This window comes from Echinops telfairi, unplaced genomic scaffold (assembly GCF_000313985.2).
Source record: "Echinops telfairi isolate 266 unplaced genomic scaffold, ASM31398v2 ScPeMD7_11;HRSCAF=52, whole genome shotgun sequence".
Lineage (NCBI taxonomy): Eukaryota > Metazoa > Chordata > Mammalia > Afrosoricida > Tenrecidae > Echinops > Echinops telfairi.
In genome coordinates this window covers 41,150,040-41,172,113 of record NW_022103908.1, presented here as the reverse complement: position 1 = coordinate 41,172,113, position 22,074 = coordinate 41,150,040, and the positions used below count along the sequence as shown (strand labels likewise).

Genomic DNA, 22,074 nt, shown 5'->3' with positions numbered 1-22,074 from the left:
TTTTTTTTAAGATACTGTTATTTATTTTTTTTAATCATTTTATTGGGCGCTCTTATCACCATCCATCCATTGCGTAAAGCACATTTGTACATTTGTTTCTGTCATAATCACTTTAAATTCAAATCTGCCTTGTTAGAGGGAAAAGGTGGAAATGGTAAATTTTGCCACAAATTTTAAAGAAATTGTAACTTTGATAAACTCCTTCAGATTTTTCCCTCTGCCAAGGCCTGAATTCTAATGAAGTTTGATAACATGGTGTGTAAAAATTTCTTAGAATACCCCAAGAAATGCACTTGTATTTCCCTGTTTTCTTATAATCATGTAATTTAATTGAGTCCTAAGTTTTAGGAGGACAGATTTTAAAATTTTATTCCTTTCAAAGAAATGAAAATGGTAAAAACAGTGCAGCACAAATATACCAGGCCAAAGACGGCAGTCACCAAGAAATATTTTGTCTTATGGTACTCTACTATTTTTAAATAATTTTTACCTAATTATATGTGGGGGTAGCCAGCCCCCCACAACTAATCACGGGTTCACTAAGTGCAACTGTACGGTTGAGATATATAAAGGTTATAATAAAGCCATAGAGCGTAAGAGTGGCAGGAGAGAGAGTAAAATAAAGAAGTCAGACACATTTCACAGTAGCATGCTCACCTCAGCTCCTCTTGGTGGTACAGGGCAGGAAAGAGCAGGAAAGAGAGTGATTTATTGCTAATCAAGGCTTATATATCATTTGGGGATGTACAAGCCCCCTAATTACAAGTAAAGACATACATCACAGGAAAGGGTTGTACTATAGGTAAAACAGTAATGGCAGGAGGACAATCTAGGGGTACACACACTATAGGAAGGGGAAGGCTTAAGGGTATACATGTGACAAGATGGGCGGATCCTAGATTCAGGATGCCAACCTCACCTTGATTGCCCTAGAGCTGGAGACTTGATTTAGTCTAAGCTTTCAGGGGAAGCAATCCATTGCCCCTAACAGCAGGGAGTGAACCCCACCTCTTGTGGGAGAAACAATGGTATGGTGTCTTCTTGCTCTGGATGGCTGGAGTCTGTAGGGAGATACCTTGACAATCATTTAACATTAGTTGCAAGCAGTGTCCTAAGTCTAACATATACATTTGGGGGAGTTGAGCTGGGGAACAGTCTTTTTATATCTCACAATTATATTCTCATTTTAATTTTATTCCTAAAATCATCCTTCCTAATAGGCACCACCAAGTAGCCAATACCTATTTCCATTTTTTTAAGGTAGGAAAAGGGAGGTTAGATAAAACAACATGCTTAACTTTGCATATTTAGAAAGCTGCAAAGAATTAAAATCTAGGTCTTCTGGTTGTATGATTTAATGAAAATATCTTGATGGAAGGGAAGTATAGAAAAATTCAGACCCCTAGAGATTTCCTAAAGGTTAAACCTGTGTGATGGCATTCAGATATTATTTTAATTAAATGACACTGTTAGGTAAATTAAAATTTAGTGGCTTATAACAACATAGTTTTTTCCTTCTATTTTATTGGGAGCTCTTACAGATACTATAACAATCCATAGTTCAATTAGATCAAGCATGACTGTACAATTGCTGCCACTATCATTTTCAAAACATTTTCTTTCATCTTGCACTCTTTGATATGAGCTCTCCTTTATCCCTGCTCTCCCCCACTCTCCCCCCAAGAACCCTCATCAAATTAAATATTATTATTGTTACTCCTTTTTTGGCCATATCTTAATCCATCCAATGTATCCTACCATTCTGTTATTTGTTCCCCTCGAGTGGGGTTAGAGAGTCATTGATGTTATCAGTCGTCCTTTCCACCACCACCACTCCTCCTGCACGCCCCCCCCCACTGCCCTCCTCTCTTTCTATACCCTCAGGGACAACATACTTATTTCACAGTTGGGTGGGTTACCCATTTGGACTGGGATCCTTTGGGAGAGTTGTCAGCTCTCCCCTGGGTTCCATCATATGTCTGAGGCCAGCTCTGTGCTAGCGAGGTGCGTTTTTTAGGAGTTAACTGGCTGATGGCTGTGGTACTTTTGTTCTTTTCTGTTTCCTCCTTTAATTCTTTATCTTCACCAGGCTTAACCCGGCTTATTTTCCAGCTTGTTTTCCAGTTTGAGAGGGAGAGTAGGCACACACAAAGCTTGGTAGGTTCCTCTCTTTTCATTCTGTTGGTCAAAGCCAGTCACAAGGCCAACTCAATTAAAGAAGAAAGAAAACCAATTCCTCTCCCATGGGAAGAGATGTAAAGTCATGTGCAAAAGTTGTGGATACAGGAATGGGTGAAGGATTGGGGTCCTTTAAAATATCTACTACAAACATATATAGCCTGTTATAAACTTTTCTGAAAATGCCAGTATCTTTGCAAGTCAATTATTCTTTTTGATTTTTTTCACCGTTTTTAAACATACCAAGTCTAATTTGCTTTTATTCCTTGCTTTCTTTTGATGTATGCATGATAATGCATGTGAAACATTATATATGGTAATAATTTGAGTTCTAAAATACCAGATTTTCCTCCAAAGAAAGAATACTACTTGTTTTTTATCCACTTAGTAAAATTTTATTTCCCTACCAATCTTAATAATGTGTAAAGGTGGAGGTTGTGGTCGTGTGTAATATGAAAAAGAGAAAGGCAGAGCATCTCTGGCTTCATTGAACCCCCTCATTGTCTGTGCCCCTGATTCACGCCAGGGCTCAGACCATCCCTTCAGGTATTCACTTCAGGTGGCTTGGCCCAGTCTGCAGCTTAACATTTTAAGCACAGCTAACAATTCTATTTTTCAGATTATATGCTACAATTTCCTGCCCTTAAAAGTTATTCATATAATTCTTACCACTTGGAGCACTCCTTTTCCAGCAACTTCATCTCTTCCTATGAAATTCATCCAAAGGCCTTCCCAATTGCTGTGCTACTTTGCTCTTTAGAAATCGTTTAGCATTTGGTACTGTTTAGTGGGTCTTCTCTCTTAAGCTGGGTATTTATTTTAATGGTATTAAATTGTAGAGACCCTACAAGTTAACCTTTCTGCACTTTTTTCCCCACCATGTGAAAATTGTAGAAGATAATAGAACCTATTTTATAAGTTGTAAACTCAAACTCACTGAAATCGTCAACGAATATCTTAAAAAAGCATTTTATTGGGGGCTCGTACAACTCTTATCACAATCATGCATCCATCCATTGTGTCAAGCACATCTGTACATTTGTTGCCATCATCATCCTCAAAACATTTGCTTTCTACTTGAGTCTTTGGTATCAGCTCATTTTTGCCCCTTCCTCACGAACCCTTGATAATTTATTTTAAAAATTTCATGTTTTACACTGTCCAATGTCTCCCTTCACCCCCTTTTCTGTTGTCCGTCCCCCGGAGGGGGTTCTAAGTATATCATTGATTGGTTCTCCTTTCCTTCCCTACCTTCCCCTTCCCCTCCAGGTATGCTACTCTCATTATTGGTCCTGTATTCCGATTCTTACACCATAGAACAAAGTAGAACTGCCTCTCTGGGTTTTAGAGATCTTGCCAGGGGCAGAAAGCCTCATCTTTCTCCAGGTTTCAACGACCCAATTTGTGGTTCCCAAGCCAACTCCTTACAGACTAAGCAGGTAGCAAAGGATTCAAATGAGTTAATGGCTGAAAACATGCTATTGCAATCATTCCTTAGAACCATTGTCGTCTGCAAAGAAGTTTGCACCAAAGTGAAGAAAGGAGATTCTAAGTGCTAAGCTTAAAGATACTACTATTTGCGACAAAGCAGGGGCGGGGCGGGCGGGGTTGTGAGATGCAATTAGCCTTGCGCCTGCGCAAAGCTGCGGCGCCGGCGTGCGCAGAGCTGCCGCGAGGCGAGCGGGCGACGCGTGCGCGAGGAGGGGCGGGGGCCGGGGGCCGGGCTTGCCGCCCGTTGCGGGCAGGAGCTGGTCTCCTCGCCGTGCGGTTTCTGTAATCCTGCCGCTTCCCGGCTCACTTCTCGTGGCTTGCTGTTCGTGAGAGCGAGACCCCTGGACGGGGTAATGGATTTTGAGAATCTTTTCTCCAAACCCCCCAACCCGGCCCTCGGCAAAAAGCCAGCCACGGACTCTGACGAAAGGTGACCCCCCCTATTCTTTCCATTTTGGGCCGCAGGGGCCCCAGAAGGGTTCCTTCCCCCCCCCCCCTCCGTTGGAGGCTGTTCCAGCTGCGCCGCGAGGTCCCGTGGGCAGCACGTGGGGAGAGCGCTCCGGCCAGCCCAGCCCATACTCGGGATGTCTTTGGGGGGCCGGGAGGGAAGAAGCCGGAGAAGGGGGTCCAGTGTGTAGGCCTCCGCAGCCGAGAACCTTGGCTGCTGACTTACGGGTCCAGGTGGTCATGGGTGGGGGGTGTTGGAGACGGCAGAAACCCCTTCCTCCGCGCGTGTCCCCCTGGGCGGTGTCAGTCGCTATAGGCCCGCCTCCGGTTGCTAGGAGCGCTGGTACCCACGCCCCATTTGCCTGTTTCTACTAGAGTGCGAGCTCCAAAGGACAGCTATTGACTGACAAGGACTAGGCTCTCCTTAGGTCAAAGGACCGAACCATAAATTCATTAAGCGATATTGGATAAGTATTGCATCACCATGATTTGCACCCCAAAAGACTATAATAAAACAGCCAACTCTTTTGGATTGAGTATTATCTCTATGGGTCAGAATTGACTCTCTGGCTTTGAGTTCTTTTTTTTGTTTTGCTTTGATTTTACTTGGAAAAAAAATCAGTGAACCTAACTAACCAAAAGTTACTAACTAATGATAACTTCGTTCTTAAAGGCGTGGTGGAGAGGGTAGTTTATACCTAGATGGTCATTGGCACTTTTGAGTTTGAAGTGCTAAGGGTTGGAAAACCCATCATTTCTCCCGTGTTTCTTGTTTCCCTGTACCTTTAGTTCCCTCATGCCTGGATGTTTTCTTTATTTTTCAAACTTTCTTTTAGGTGAAGGTTTACTGGGCAGATTGTAAATTAGGTAAAGGTTAACTGGGCGGATCATAGTTTTACGTTCCACAATTCATACACATTCCGATTCAGCCCATCCATTGCAGTCCCTCAGTGTACCATCACTTATCCCGCTTCCTCAAAGTCTTTCTCATTGCCATTCCTCCTCCCGCTAACCTTCTGAACTTTGCCCTTGGGCAAATGTTTCCCTTTTGATCTTAAAAGACTGATTAGGTGGAGGTGAGTTAAGTTCTAGACCGGAAGGATACAGATCAGTCTTGTGAATCTCACCAGTCTCTATCCGACTTGTAAGTGGTCTTGTTGATAATTTTGAATTCTCTTTCACATTTTTCTCCCACTCTATCTAGGACTTTCTAATGGGATCCTTTTCAGAACAGTTAGGAGTGGTAGCTGGGCATCCTCTAGTTCTTTTGGTTGGTCTCCGGGTTGCAGAAGCTGGTGTTTATGTGGTCCATTAGGCCATTGAACTATTGTGTCCATCTGTATTTCAGTGTTCATCTCTCTTCCTCCAAATGGGGAGAGTCCAGTAGTTGCACCAAAGACGGCTGATCGTAGGCTTTTAAGATCCCAATCAACACTCGTCAAATTAAAATGTAGAACATTGTTTGATGGACTATGCTATGCTAATCAGCCTTGGTTTCCACTGAGACTCTGGGCCTGACCCCCTAGGCCCAGCAACTAATTCCCTCAAGGTGTTTGGTTGTATCTAAGAAGTATTCATATCCCATAAAGAAGCACAGTCTTGGAAACCCCCAGGGACAGTTCAACCCTGTTCCTTAGGGTCGTTATGAGTCAACTTCAACTTGATGGCAGTAAATTGTTTTTGTCTGGATGTTCCACTGGTCATGGAAGTCTTTGCAGCAAAAGTATATGCCCATGTACAAATACCCTCAGTCAAGTATGGTCATACTCCCACTGTTTGTCACTTGTTCAGCCTGTAGGCCTCTATTCATAGATCCCGACTGTTGCAGGATTTTGTACGGTACAGTATTTGCTTCTGGTGCCGTTAATTATTGCAAAACTTCCAATATTTTCCCCAGTTTTCCTTACCTCCTCCTTTATTGTACATTGCCATCTGTCCCCTTCACCCAAGTTCACTAAATGTTTTTACTTTCTTTGATTCTAGAGACTTTTACTCATCTCTCTTCCCTCTCCATCTCAGAACTTAATTGCCTGAGATTAAATCAGAATACCATCAAGAAGCTTAGGATGCGCTTTATATCAAACTACCATCTAATTCTTAACCACCACCGCTGAGAGATGATGCTAACTTTACTTAACAGATGAGAACTTTGGAAGAGGTTAGATAGCATAGTAATGTGGCCCAACCTAAGTGACAAAGCTAAGATTAGGTTGCACAGCCAGTCTGGCTCTAGGATCCATGATTTTACAAAATGACCTAAATAGAATAACAAGAAAACAAAACCACCCCCATCCCCAGTGCTGTCAATTCTGACTCCTGATGGCTCTATAAGAAGAGAGTGGGACTTCCCCCGAGTGTTTCTGAAGCTGTGACTCTTTCCGGGAGAAGAGGCCGCTCGCATCTTTCTCTCGAATGGCTGACTGGTGGATTTGGTCAGGTTAGCAGTATTCAACACTTAACCCACCGGGTCACCAGCTCCTCTTTAAATGGAGGACGCTGACACTTATTCATTTGCCTATTACCTGACCATTTACAGAAATCAAGAGGATCCAAGGTGAGCCATTAAGGAAAATACATTAAGTACATATAAAAACTAGTAAGAATGACATGTTTGGAACTTTGTTGGATACAGTATCCCATTCATAAAAGCCTTGTTGAAGAATATAAGACACCCAAATAAGTAAACATGTGGTGTGGAAACTGGATGTTTAATGACCATTATTTTAAAATATCCAAAAAAATGAAAGCTTTTTTTCCCCTTTGTCTTCAGACTGAGGCGACTGATTCTGTAACGCTAGTGTGGTTGGGCTCTTTTCCCCACATGGGGCAGTGGTTAAACACTTGGCTCTGACCAGTGGCTCTGAGGGAGAAAGACGCAGCTGTCTGTTTCCGTATGGATGACACCTTTGCAAACCCTCTGGGGCAGTTCTGTTCTCCATGGGGGGGGGGGGGGGGGGGGGGTGTGGGGGGGGGGGGGGGGGGGGGCGTATGATGTGGAATGGGCTGGAGGGCAATGGATTGGTAGATGGCCACAGTGCACCACTACGACTGTTCCAGTCAGTTATTCACACCCCGCCTGCCCTCGGTTCCTTAGGCAGTCTTTCTGAATTACCTCATGTATCGACACATAGTTGGATGAGATGTTCATCCCGCTACACAGTGAACATCATCACTTTTTCTTCCCCAGAAGCGTATTGTTGTTCTTGTCAGGTGCCATCAGGTGCAACAGACCAAAATGTCCAGTCCTGCACCATCTTCCCAAGTGCTCTTGTGTTTGGAGCCCTTTGTTAAAGCCATTGTGTTGACCCATCTTGTTGAGAGCCTTCCCCATTTTTGCTGCCCCTTTGCTTAATCGAGCCTAATATCCTTCTCCGGGGACTGGTCTCCCTGGTAACATGTCCAAAGTATATGAGATGAAGTTTCGCCACCCTTGCTTCTGAGAAGCATTCTGGCTATTCTTCCTCCAAGACAGATTTATTTCGTTTTTGACAGACTGTGGTATTTTAAATGTTTTTCACCAACACCTTCATTCAAATGCATCAGTTCTTATTCGGTCTTCTTTATTGTTTGTCCAGCTTGCACATGCATTGGAAATGATTGAAAATATTATAGCTTGGGTCAGGCTCACCTCCTTCTCAAAGTGACACCCTGGTTCTTTAGCATTTTAACGAGGTCTTGTGTAGCGATTTGCCCAATGCAGAATGTCATTGATTTCTTGACTGCTGCTTCCTTGAGCGTTAGTTGTGGACCCAAGTAAAATGAAATTCTTGACCATTTCAATCGCTTCTCTGTTTAGTTATTCATTGCTCCAGATGTCAAGTTCTTTGTTGTGGTGGGGTACTTCTCATTTATTCAAAAAAATTGATTGAGCATCTACTCTGTACCAAACATTATTCTAGGCCTTGGGGATACACTGAAAAATAAAACAAAGGATACATTCACATAATAAAATGTACACTGGAGGGGGAGACAGACAACGCATATACAGTATTAAAAATACTTTCTTGGGGTTTGTTCTTAGGCGCCATCAAGTCGGTTCTGACTCACAGGGACCCTGGTTATGATGGAATGAAGCCCTATGGGCCCTGCACCAGCCTCAGAGTTGTTAGCTGTGAGTTTCTTGTTGGCATCCGCTGTGTCCACTGTTACTCAAGGTTTTCAGCGGCTAACTGCTCAGAAATAGCCTATTTCTTCTTCAAAGTCAGTTCTTAGTGTGTAAGCTCCACTGAGACCCTGCGGGCATTTGAAATACACGTGACAGCTTTTAGCATCACAGCAACACCCATGCCACTGAAGTCTGACAACCTGACAGATGACGGAGGACTTGAACACTAAGGTTATATCATCTAAAATTTTCAGCATTTCCACTTACTCATAGACATTGACTTTTACTCTCTGTCATAACTTTGTCCATTTCTCTGGGTGGTTTGGAGTAGAATTTGAATTTGGATTTCTTTGTGGGCAAGTTGAAGAGAAGCCAGAGCGAGTGGATCTAAATGCTGCAGTAAGAAGGCTTTCCAGGTTGAAAAATCCTCTTGTGTTACTTGATGTTTTTACTACAGAGTCAACGATGAAAAAGATGTTTCAGACATTGAAGAAGCACACAAAGAGACAATAAAAGTGGAATATGAGCCAATTCCCAAAAAGGTAAGACTAAATTTGACATAAAAACCAGGCAAGAAGCCTTTTTATTTTATTTTAGTCAAGATTTAGGGCCCAGTTATTTATGTCAAGGAAACTTGTTTAGTTTTTAAAAGAATTATCATTGAAGAGCCTTGTTGTCATTTAACATGAACTATTTTTAGTCCTTTTTTTTTGTTTTTTCCTGTTTCTGAAATGAATTTTAAACACCCAAGCACATTTTATCTTCCAAATTAGATGAAATAGTTTAAAGATTTTGATACACTACTTGCTTACCTGCTATAGTGATTTAGAGCTTAAAGCCAATATCTACTCCTCTCTTCCCTCTTTGAGTTTCCTTTTTAAGACCTGATTTTGGGGGGAAATTTTCACACATCCACAGAAGAATGGGTTTGACCTGGCAAAAGACGAGACCCAAATAGGGTTTAATGCGAAGCTCTTTTACTTATAAGAGACACTAGTGTTGGTGGCACGGTGCTGAAAGCACTGGGCTGCGAGCCAGATGGTCGGCAGTGTGGATTCAGCAGGCGTGCTGCAGGAGATAGACGCGGCAGTCAGAACGTCCACAAAGGTTTGCCCGCTCGGAAACCCTAAGGAGCAGTTCTGCTCCATCTTGCAGGGTTGCGATGCATCAGAATGCACTTGAAGTCGACAGCCATGGGTTTAGCAGCCCCATGGGCAGCCGCTGCTCCACCAGGACGCCTTGGTTTGGTGTTATCTCTAAAAATATTCCATAGTTGTTTTTTCCTGGTCTCTGAGCTTTATAAAGATAGAATAGTATTGTGTGTGTTCTTTTCTGTCTTGCTTCTTTTGGACCACAATATGTCTATATATTTTTTATTTTATCATTTTATTGGGGGCTCGGACAGCTCTTATCACAATTCATACATCCATCCATTGTGTCAAGCACATTTGTGCATAATGTTGCCACCGTCATTCTCAAACATTTTCTTTCTACTTGAGCCCTTGGTATCCGCTCCTCATTTTTTCCCCTCTCTCTCCTACACTCCCTCCCTTACGAACCCTTGATAATTTATATATATTTTTTCATGTCCTACACTGACCGATGTCTCCCTTCATCCACTTTTCTGTTGTATGTACCCCTAAGAGGGGGTTATATGTGGATCATTGTGATTGGTTCCCTCTTTCTCCCCCGACCTTCCCCTGACCCTCCTGGTATCGCTACTCACATTATGTTTTTAAGATACATCAATTTGTTGGTTTATTTTCACAGCTTCATATTTTTTCCTTATCTGAGTATACCACATTCTTTGATTGATGGGCATTTGGTCTGTTTCCGGTTGTTTTGGGTGGTTATGGGAAATACTGCTCCATTTGTTAACTGTAACCTGTGTTCACCTCGTAGTGGAATTGCTGGGTTCTCTGCACGTCTTCCCCTTAACCATAACATCAAACTGATTTTAAGCTCTGGTGGTGTCATGGTTATGTGTTGGCTGCAATCCACGAGGTCTGCTGTTCGAAACCACCAGCCGCTCTGAGGGAGAAAGACAGGGCTTTCTACTCTGGTAAAGAGTTAGAATCTCTGAAACCCACAGTGGCAGTTCTGCCCGGTCCTGCCGGGTCTCTATGAGTCAGCCTTGACTTAATGGCAGTGGGTTTTGTTTTAGTTTTATAACTCTTCTTACTCTCAGAGGCAGTGAGGGAGACTGTATTTCTACTGCTCCACACAGTGGCCCCCGCTTGGTGTCAGTATGCATGGGGTGAGGGCACAGAGGTATCGGACTGTCGTTTAGTTTGCATTTTCCTGAGTACTGAGAGATGAGCATCTGGAGATAAGTTTGGCCACTTGGATTTCCTTTGGGTGCTTGTGTGAGTCTCCCCTCCCCTCCCCTCCCCATACCCTTTTTTCCCCTTTTCTATTGGATTATCTTTTTTCTCTTGATTAGTATTTTTTCCTGGATATGACAGGCTTGTTATTTTTATTGGTGTGGGTAGGTAACAGTTGCAAATATCAGCTCATTTTGTGATTTTACCACTATGGCGTTGTTTGATGAAAAGAAGTTTGTAAGTTTAATATACTTAAATTGGTTCATGTGTCCCTTTGTAATCATGGCTTATATGTTAGATGTCTTGACATAAATGAAGATATTTTCCTGCATTGTCTCCTAAAAGATGTATTGTTTTTTTTTACCTTCACATGTAAGTTAACAGTTCAAGGGTGCAGACTACCAGGTGTTTCTCGGATGGTGTCACAGGTGTGCGTGCGTGTGTGTGTGTGTGTGTGTGTGTGTGTGTGTGTGTGTGTGTAAGTAAACTACCAGCTGTCCCTTAGCAGCAGAGCACTGAGCTGCCGCACCGCCAGTGCAGCCAGTGTTGCACCTTCAGCTTAACCCTTTGCATTTCCAGCTACATTTTACAATCGGTTTCTCCAGTTCCACAGAAAAGCCTAACGGAGATGTCATCAGGAATGCATTCAGTCTCCAGATCAGTGGTTCTCAAGCTTCCAAATACCGTGACTCTTTAATACAGGTCCCCATGTTGTGGTGATCCACCAATCATAAAATTATCTTTGTTGCTACTTCATAACTGTAATTTTGCTACTGTAATGAATTGGACGACCCCTGTGAAAGGGTCACAGGTTGAGAACTACTGCTCTAGATAATTTAGGGGAAAATGGATATCTGTACAGTGTTGAAAAGTACTGTCTTTGATTTCTTTCAGCAGTGGGTCATAAATTTCTTTGTAGATGTTTTGGATCTTGTTTGTTTGATTTTTGAGGTGATTGTAAGTGATGTCCTTTTATAGAATGTCATTTGCAAATTGTCAGTTATTTGACTAGGATACACGTTTATGTAGGAATGCTTGGGAGGTAGAATTCTGAAGTGTTTATTACCATTTTTTAAAAGATCATGAATTTATCCTCAGAGCTGATAGGTCGTCTGAAATAGAATTGTGGATTGAGTCTATTTCTCCTCACAAGTTTGCCGTTATAGCTTCCATGTCTTCTTCCACTGTCCAGAATCGCCAGTGTGAAGTCTGCACAGTTCGAGTCCAGTTACTTTGGATGTATTTTGTTCTTTCTAGATGTTTTCAGGTGTTCCTCTTTAACCATAACATTCTTCAGTTATGTGAGATTTTGTCATCCTTGCTCAGTGTTCAGTGAGATCATGCACTTGTGCCTTCACATATGTGACATATCTTCTCTATTTAATGTCTGTCTTTTTTCCTTTATACTCTAAGAAATATCCTCTACTTCCACTTATCTGTACTTCCTAAATCATTATGTAACTATTTAAGAGCTTTGTATTGTTCAATTTTGTTTTTACAGCTTCCTAGTACATGTTTAAATATCACCTCTGATTTTTTTAAAGTCATATCATATATCTTTGTCTATTAATAAAATTTTGTTTGCACTTTTTCTTTGAGACATATTTGAGTCTTCTGCAGTAGCTTTGCATTACCTGCCTGCCTTTGTTTTGTTTTTATCCTCTAAAGCAGAAGTCACAAATATATTTTGTGAAAGACCAGACAGTGAATATTTTAGTCTTTGTAAGCCAAGCAGTAGAAGTGAGGATTTTTTGCGCTTATAAAATGAGTGAGAGGGAGCCCCCACCCACCTTTTGGCAGAATTCTGCATAGATTAATGTAATAATTGATCATTGTAGTACAGGTTAACTAGTGAGAACACTAAGGAGCTTGATGACACTGCAGGTAAGTGTCCAGCTGCTAACCGGGAAGTGGACAGTTCGAACCCACCTGCATCTCCCCGCTCCTTGGGGGAGAGCTATGGCAGGCTGCTTCTGTAAATATTAAAGCCTTGGAAAGCCAGCAGGGCAGTCAGCTCAGTCCTGGATGGTCACTCTGTGTTACAATCTAATAATTGACTGCCAGTGGTCATGAGAAGAATAGAGTTCTCTTTTGATGACACTTCGCTTAATTGGAAATTTTAAGTTAATATTTATCATCAAAATGAGCTGCAGAGGTTGGTCTGTTAATACAGATCTATAATGAGATTTTTATATATTTCATCTTTGAAAACAGTTTTTATCACACATAGGTACTGGCAAAAGACTGATAATAGTCCACAAGTGTATGCTTTTAACCAAGCGTATTTATTGCTTGGAAGGTATTCATGGGATTCTAGTAGATTCTCCTCAAGATTTGTCATGTAGAATGCCATTACACCACAGATTAATCACGCCCAGTTGGCGGTTACCTGGAAGTCTCCTGAGTTGCACAGTTGAATGTGTTTTGAAATGAAATGTCCTTTGTACTTGCACACAGGCCTGAAAAACACTGCTGGAGCGCTAGCCTGAGCTTGAAAAGTAACTCCTTTGCAAATTTGTGTAGGAATGGCTATTTTGCTTCTTGTGTTAGTTTTGGACAGCTCAAGAAAGTCATTTTTTGCAACAATGCTTGTTGTGAACATGTGATTTTTTTCCCCCTAAACACAGTCCATCGATAATGTGAGGGAACAATTTAATCAGAATGTTACTTTCACATTTGCTTGTGCAAGATTTCACTTGTGAGAAACAGCAAGTATAACAAGTGCATCTGATGAGACCTGAGCCACATAAGAACACAAAACACACCCCTCATTTACCAGCCACTGCAGCATCCTATGCTTATTCTGAGCCACACTGTGTTAGTCCAGGTAGACTAGAGAAATAAATCCAGAGACACTCACGTATATATAAGAAAGAGCTTTATATACAAGAGCGATTGAATATTGAGAAAACAGCCCAGCCCAGTCCAGATCAAGTTCATAAGTCCAATATTAGCTCATATACCCGATACCAATCTATAAATTCCTCTTCAGACGAAACACATGCAATGATACCAAATGCAGGAAGAGCACAGGCCAATGGTGGATAGTCTTGTGGATCCAGTGACAGTGGAAGCATCTCAGCGCTGGCGTGGGTCTCCATGTGGCTTCTCAGGTCCAGGGCTCTTGCTGCCATCAGCATAGCCCCATGTGTCTTGTCAATAGAAAGTCTCTCAGGGAGTGAGCATGTGTCCCACCCCCAGCAAGGTATATATCTCCTTTGTGTCTCCAAAGAGGTCATCAAACTGGGACCCGATGGACAGACTAAACTTCACCTGTTCACTCTTAATACTCAAATTGACAACTTATGTAACTACCATACATACTCACCCACATTCCAGTTCATATAACCAACCTTCAACCACCTCATGATAAATCACAAGCTGCGTCCTCCCAGCAGAATTCAAGGTAACTTGATTACAAAGGCCTCCGCTGCACTGCTGTGAGTTCCAGGAAAAGGAATACGACTTGGTGGTAGAGCTACATTATAAGTATATGTGGATTTTTAACCAGGCCATTAGTTTCTTATGAAATGGAGAGCTACTTAACTAACCATTAAAAATATGCAGCAGGTACAAAGAAAGAAAATGCAAGAACTATAATACGATAATCTTATTTAGTATTTGGAAGTTTAGACTTTGAATCCTGTGTACACATTCAGAATTTCCCTCAAATCATCCTTGAGGATGAAAATGCTGTTTTTTCCTTCTTCAAGTCTGGAAAGTTTCAAATACACGAAAATGGAGAGAGTCGTCCATGAACTTCCTAGGGACTCATTACTACTTCTAATAGCAACCTCGTGGCTGCTCCTGTTTTTCTGTGTAACCACCCCACCTGCCTTCCTCAGATTGCTTTGTATTGTGCTTGTTTTTTTTGTTTGTTTGTTTTTAATGGGAATTTGATTTTTACTTAGGTCCGGCACTTTGGACACTTTGCAACATTGCAAAAGAGTTCGCAACACAGATGGAAATCAAGAAGTAAGGATTATGATGCATATATTGACGACAATGATATCCTCGATCAGGAACCAGAAGACCACTTTGCTGAAGAGCTTAAACGGTACATCCAAGCTAAAGAAATGGCAAACGCCTCTCAACCTCCCCCGGTTCCTGAAGAAACAGTGACGCCAGAAAAGGCAAAAGGTGCCCAGCCAGGTAAGTGTCACCCTGTTTGGCCATTTTAAATGTCTCGAGAGAAGCAATCGTAGTTGTCCACAGAAGGATGGGATTTTTTCTCCTGCTTGTCATCTCATGGTGAGATAGTTTCCATGCAGGTTTACACCAGGTCTCAGCTTGCACGGCCCGAGACCTGGCTGTTTGGTGTAAATACCAGCTGGTGTCAGGAGCAGGTAAGGGTGCAGTCAGTTAACAAAGTCCACGAGGACTTCAAGAGAGAGAGAGCCAAATCCTTCGCCCGTTTGTACTGTTGTCATTTAGTGTAGGATTGACTTAGTGGATGTCAGGAATGGCTGTTTGTCAGACTACAGCTTAGAAAGATGCTCTCTTACACTGCTCACATGAGATTTGGCTGTAGATAATGGAGGTAAAGGAGGGTAGTAAATGATTTCACTCTCTTATTTTTTTCTCCCTCTTCTAAAATAAAGTGTTCTTGTTCCTTATCTAATGTCTCTGAGGAGTGACTTAATGTATAACATATTTATCTCTGAAAAGTCCAACAGGTCATGTTTAACATTTGAAGTCTTTACTATTATAGTGCTGTGACCGTTTCTAATTGGACCCACATCATCCTATGAGTGGTTCAGAAAGTTCTGGCTGGCAAGATAGGTTCCACTCATCATTTTGACTTTATTTGTTGCTCCATAAAGCCTTGCATATTTACCAAAAAAGGATGAGCTAGAAATCTAGATTGTGTTATCAGAAATCTCAGTTTGGTCTCTCAATCCCAGAGCTTCCAGCAAGACAAGACAACATTTTATCTGTTTTTCCTCTGTGGGCTCTAGAGAGTTTCTCCTAGCTCAGTGGTTCTCAACCTTCCTAATGCCGCGACCCTTTAATATAGTTCCTCATGTTGTGGTGACCCCCCAACCATAAAATTGTTTTCGTTGTTACTTTAGCACTGTAATTTTGCTACTGTTATGAATCGGGCGGACCCCCCCCCCCACCGCCCCCCAAGACAGTCGTTTGACCTGCAGAGGGGTCGTGACCCACAGGTTGAGAACCACTGTCCTGGATGATAATGGAATGTAAATCTTAAAGGCAAACTGCTATTATCTACATCTATGTCATTGACAGTTACCTCTCTTGTCTTTAGCTGTGAAACAAAAAAATAAAAATTTCAAGGCGGCCCCCAAGAAGAGCAAACAGAAGAAAATGAAGAGAAAATGGGCTGGCACTGGGAACAAGGCAGCAAGTGCTTTGCCGGGAAAAACGAAGTCACAGGAAGAGGTATAAGAACTAAGTGTAGGAAGACCCCACCGTGCTCGTTGGTTGTTATAACTCAGTGGCAGAAGTGCTAGGTGACACTAAGCAGGGAGGGCATCCCACAAGGTCGGGGTTAGCTGTTAGTGGAGACCTCTTACCTCAGTGGGTTCTCCACGTTCTTCATTCTTGTCAGCGCAGTGACTGTCCCTCTCGCTCATGAGCTACCAGCGCCTGGCTTAGGCCCGGGGGTTCGCCGTGTGCTCCTGAAGGCGCACATGGGCCCTTCGGCGGCTGAGTGCTGTGCTGTTGACGACTGAAGAAATGGGGAAGTAGAAGGCCACAGAGCAGGCAAAGCTTTTCACGTCGGGCCCTGTCGATTCTATTAGTTGGTGACTGCCTCTGGAAACTAAAAAGAAGCGCTGCTGACTAGTGGCCTTACCACATCTCTGTACCCGCAGTCCTCCTGCGTTCTGCTTTATAGAAGCTTCTCTCCCTTCCTTGAAGAAGGAACTTTTCCTGAAAACTCTGTAGCGGCCGCTCATATTATCAAGATAGGACAAGATATAACTCCCCTGGACTTTGCTTTTCTGAAGGCTCCCACAGTGGATGGCACCCCCCAGAGGATGAGGATTAAGGGATGCTTTCCAGTTGCGTGTGGGAGCCCTGGTGGTGTAGTGGGGTGTTCGGTCAGTTTGACTAGAGAAACAAATGTAGTGACACACACATATCTATATGGAAGAAAGAGCTTTATATCAAGAAGAGGTATATATCAGGAAAACATCCCAGTTCAGTCCAATTCAAGTCCGTAAGTCCGATACCAGTCCCTAAGTCCCTCTTCAGACTCACGCAACCCCATGCACTGATGCAGAATAGAGGAAGACCACAGGCCGACGTGTGAAGAGTCATGTGGATCCAGTGGTGGTGGAAGCATCACAGGGCGCTGGCAGGTCCCACAGTGGCTTCTCAGCAGGAAGGTGAAGGCAGAGAGAGAGCGATGGGGATGTGCCCAGGCCTCGTTATGAAAAAGACATGACGATGATGGCAACAAATGTACAACGGGTGTGTGTATGGATTGTGATAAGGGTTGTACGAGCCCCCCCAATAAAATGATAGAAAAGAAAAAGCCATGCCCACAGGGAGGCACTATCAGGCTGTGACCTGATTGACGGGTTGACTACCACCCCTCCACTGTTCCTGTCTTCGTGTTGACATGAGATTATGTAACTACCACAGTGGTTGCGCATTGGGCTGCAGTCTGCATGATCAGTAGTTTGAAACCACCAGCGGCACCGAGGGAGAAAGACAGGGCTTTCTCCTCCCGGAACAGTTAGGGAACCCAGCATTGACTCGATGGCAGTGAGCTTGGTTTGCTTTGGTTTCTAGTTCAATGCCCTAGTGAGACTTTGCATTTTCAGTATAGTCACACTACAGATAATGGATCCGAATCTACATTTTAATGAGGTCTCCAGATGATTCTTGGCTATTTCTAGTATGATGTTCAACAAGATTGATTCCCAAGTGATTCTGATAGATCCTCAGGTGATCCTGGTGCATTAAACTAGATACACATTTCGTATATCAGGAAGGTAAATATACATTCTCACCAAGGGATAGAATCAGAATGCACCAGTTTGAAGCCCTTTTTAAAAATAGGAGTTTGCACAACAGAAGGAAATAGTTGATGTTCTGTGTCTCACATTTAGCTATTGTGTTTTGTCTTCTTTACAGGCTGGTAAACCTGAAGAGAAGCAGCAGTGTGTGAGAATGAGCCAGGGATTCATCAACCAGCACACAGTGGAACGCAAAGGAAAACAAGTTTGTAAATACTTCCTTGAGCGGAAATGTATTAAGGTATACAAAATAGAACTGCACTAAATATATAGCAAAACCAATATGTAGGACGAAAACCAATTCCCCTTTCTATTTGAGGCTAAACTTACACCTATAGATTTATGATTGTTGCCTTCTGAAAATGGTTCAATTGAACTTTTTAGTGAAAATCTTGTATAAGAAAGTAGATAAAGTGGATAAAATTTTAAAAATATTTTGTATAAAAATGTTTCGGGTTTTTGTTGTTTTTTTTTACCCCAGGGAATAAATAAACTTTAATCACAGTGAGAAACAGTTCTGCCCGTGTTTCTCGGTGGGCAGGCCTTCATCACATCATTGGGGTGGGTTCCCCAAGATATAAAATCCTGATTCATGAGCATCAGATCTCCGGGGAAATCAGAAAAGTGGAACAGGCACCGGGCCATTAGGCCAGTGATGCACCGTTCCAGTTTTCTGATGGGGGGAAGGGATCTCCGGTCATTCACATTACAGAGGACACGTTTTTTTTGGTTCTTCTGACTTGAAAATGACCTTCAGTTTTATTTCGTGTCTTCCTGTGGGTTTGCCCTCTAGTCTTTTTCTTTTCCTGCCGCTCGGCAGCCTCTCTGGGATTCGCACCACGGTTCTCATCCGTGCCTTGGGCTTGTCTTTTGCAGATGGGTCCAGGCCTGCTCCTGATGAGTATGTAGAGTTCCTGAACCTTGCAGAGTAGGGTGAAAATTGCCCGCTGCCCAGGACTCGAGCAAAGCGCATCCTCACTCTGTCTTGTTGATGTTGGTTCTTTCTCGGGGTTACATTGTAAATTCCCCTGGAGGGACAGCTACCTTTGCTGTCCATATTTTTTCCTAGGGTCCACAAAAATGTTATAACAAAATTGTATGCAGATACACATGATGTGGTTCTATGATAACTCATTAAGAATCCCTGGGATCATTTGTTTATCTGATAATTAATTGGAATGAAAATGTAAGACTTAGCTATGAAAAGTAATGGATTTTCCTTGTTATTTCTTTTGGCCCAGGGAGACCAGTGTAAATTTGACCATGATGCAGAACTGGAGAAGAAAAAGGAAATGTGTAAATTTTATGTACAGGGATATTGTAACAGAGGCGAAAACTGCCTGTATTTGCATAATATCCTTTATTTCAAGTTATATGGTAACTTTCCTCTTAATAGGTATGTTTTTCAAATGCAAAATTTTGAAATCGGTGTTTTATATGTGGCAAAATGATACTGTCTGAGCCGAACTCTATCAAAGTGATTGAGTTACATCCAGATTTTTCCCAAAAAAGAAAATAGAGGTTTTTTTGGAAATCTCTTAAGTGAAGATCTTTTCTCCTCAACATGAGTAGTATAGTAGTTTTGTGGGACCAATTCAGATTCCAAAAAGATTGTTTTGATATTGCCTAGTTGAATCCATGTTCAATTAGGTTGTAAAAGAGCCAAGGATTTCCTGGTTTGGGAGTACTTGGTTTCTCTGTAATGGGTTACATATTAGTTAGCGAACCTCAAGGTCAGAAACTTGAAACCACTAGTTGCCCTGAAGGAGAAACCTGAGGCTCTCTGCTCCCACAAAGATTTATAGCCTCAGAAACCCACAGGGATAGTTCTACTCTGTCCTATAGGGTCCCTGTGATTTAATTTGTGTTTCGCTTTCTGTATGTCGTACATTACATAAAGGGACTTCAAAAACTCTTGGAACAAAGTGTTCCACACAGGCACAAAGTGCTGTGGAAAAATTCATGATCATTTCATTTTCCAAGAACTTTATGGAGTGCCTTTATATATTCTAGAAGTTAACACTCCCTTCATCTAAAGCGCAGTCTTTGCTCTTCAGTGCGGATGGCATAGACATAAAATGTGATTACAGGTTGGGCTGCAAACTGCAAGGTCAGCAGTTCAAACCCACTAGCCTCTGTGCTAGATGAGGCTTTCTACTCCTGTAAAGAGTTACAGATTTGGAAACCCACAGGGGCAGTTCTACCCTGTCCTATGGGCTCACATGGTGGTGAGTTTGAATGAGCTTTCTCACCACAAATTGTTTCCTTTCGTCGGTCAACACAAATCCACGACCATTGAGTTAATTTTGACCGATAGCGACCGTATGGGACAGAGTAGAACTGCCTCTTGGGTTTCCAAGAATGTAACTCTTTATGGGACAGAAAGCCTCACCTTTCACCATTCAACTCAGGGCATCTTCATTTCTAATGGGGGGATTTTTTTTCCCCTAGAAAATAATCTTGAAGGTATGTAAACATATTCTCTGTTACACAAACCTAATATTGGAAGGATCCAGATTTGTAAGGCATTTAAAGAAGGGTTGACTTTGTTTCCCCACCTCAAAAGAGTGCTTTGAAAATAATCTTACTTCCCGAGATTTTAAAAGTGTGTGGCCACGTCTTCCATCAGTGAAGCTTGCCTGTAGTCCGTTACACGAAGGAAGAAAGTCATTGTCAATAAACTTTGTATAACCATCCGAAAATGCATATGTCTTATACATAACTCAATTAAAACGTGTTTCTGTGTGAGACTTCATCTCACATACTCTGGACATGTTGTCAGAAGAGCAGTCTCTGGAGGAGGATGTCATGCTTGGTAAAGAAGTAGCAGGGCAGTGGAGAGAGGCAGGCCTTCAGCAAGATGAACGGACACAGTGGTTGCAACATTGTGCTCAAACAACAACTGTGAGGATGGCCCAGGACCAGGCAGTGCCTCACTCTGTTGTACATAGTAAGAACTGACAGGCGGCACCTAACAATAACAGACATGTTTTAAATAGGAAATTCAAAGTTTATATTAGAAAAACCTTTGTATAGAAAAGAAATTAGCAATCGCACAGTTAAATAGCATTAAATTAATAGCATGAATTATTTTACTTGGATTAAAATTGTTCTCTTCCTTAACATTTGAATTACATGAATATCCGTGCAAGTTTTACCATACAGGAACAAAGTGTTACCAGGGAGAACACTGCAAGTTTTCTCATGCTCCGCTGACTGCTGACACACAAGAATTGCTAACTAGAGTAAGTACGATTTTAACTGTCCTTTTTCTTATTTAAAACATACCTTTGAACTAAATGTGAGAGTTTGAAGAGAGCTGTGTATTTGAGAAGGGTGTCTTATTGGTTATCCTTTGAGATGTATTAAGAGCCCTGGTGATACAATGGATTATGTGTTGGGCTTCTAGCCACAAAAATATACAAATGAAGACATTTTCTAAACTGAAGTCTATCCTTAGATTCTCATTCCTCTTGAAAAATAAAACAAACTCAAGGCCACCAAGTCAATTCTGACTCATTCCGACCCTGTAGGACAGAGTAGGATTGCCCCAGTCAGCAGTTCAAAACCACCAGCTGTACCACGGGAGAAAAATGAGGCTCTCTGGTTCCTTAATGATTTGCAGCCTTGGAATCCCAGTGGGGCAGTTCTACTCTGTGCACATGTTTTGGATATGTCTATACATCGGTAATTTTTTCATTAGTTTCTTTTGTAGTAGTAAGTATTACTTGATGATTAATAGGATGAGTGGTAGTAGGATCATTAGAAGACCTGGAGTGTTAGGATGTAACTGAATTAGACATTAGTGAATGACAATAATTGAATTTTTTATTTCTTTAAAACAGGTTTTGGATACTGAAAAGTCATGTAAATAAGATACGGCCATACAAGGTAAACTTAGAATTTAGTATTCTTGTCTTTTCTTTGAAGCCTCTCTAGCGTGGCGGTTGGCTTGGCAGCCGCAGTAGAACATTTCCCATTTCCATTTTCTCAAATAGAAGTACTTTTCTTCCTTCTCTACTGAAAACAACAAAGTATTTGATACAAATACATAGATAGATGTCAGTTATGGCCATACACAATGGTATCTGTGAATCAACCCACAGCCCAAGAAAGAGAAAACTTCCTGTTGATCTCCACCAGCCTTCCTCCCCATCTGGGTTTATCAGGATACTTCATAGTTTTATTCTCCTTTGTGTTTCTAGATTTCCCATACCTGATGTATATGATTTGTCAGTCTGTTTAGTTTTGCTTGTGTGTGGATTTTAATTACATTGTATCATACTTTGAGTATGACGCAGTGGCTTGTGATTCAGCATTCTGTTTCTGCATCTGTAGATGGAGCTGTCACTCTTTCATTCCAGTCCACAAATCTGTCACAGTGTAGTCATTCTACTCTTGATCCACATTCACGTTATTTTCAGGGTTTCTTTTTTTTTTTATTAATCAATTTATTGGGGCTCATACAATTCATCTCAATACATAGATCAATTGTGTAAAGCACATCTATACATTTGTTGCCCTCATCATTCCCAAAATT

At 41.9% G+C, this 22,074-nt stretch overlaps 1 protein-coding gene across 3 annotated transcripts in view; it reads left to right on the top strand.

The window, feature by feature from the left end:
• Nucleotides 1-3,933: 3,933 nt before the first annotated feature.
• The window catches only part of ZC3H8 (zinc finger CCCH-type containing 8), a 65,690-nt gene continuing 47,549 nt past the window's right edge, over nt 3,934-22,074 (top strand). For 2 of the 3 annotated variants that reach the window (XM_045287085.1, XM_045287084.1), the window contains exons 1-8: nt 3,934-4,099; nt 8,679-8,763; nt 14,457-14,697; nt 15,815-15,948; nt 17,653-17,775; nt 18,776-18,887; nt 20,670-20,779; nt 21,380-21,425. In XM_045287085.1, coding sequence (XP_045143020.1) covers nt 4,023-4,099; nt 8,679-8,763; nt 14,457-14,697; nt 15,815-15,948; nt 17,653-17,775; nt 18,776-18,887; nt 20,670-20,779; nt 21,380-21,409 — 912 coding nt within the window. In that variant the 5' untranslated portion in view covers nt 3,934-4,022 and the 3' untranslated portion in view covers nt 21,410-21,425. The remainder of the gene's footprint in view (nt 4,100-8,678; nt 8,764-14,456; nt 14,698-15,814; nt 15,949-17,652; nt 17,776-18,775; nt 18,888-20,669; nt 20,780-21,379; nt 21,426-22,074) is intronic. The other variant, XM_004707934.2, reaches the window with a different exon arrangement.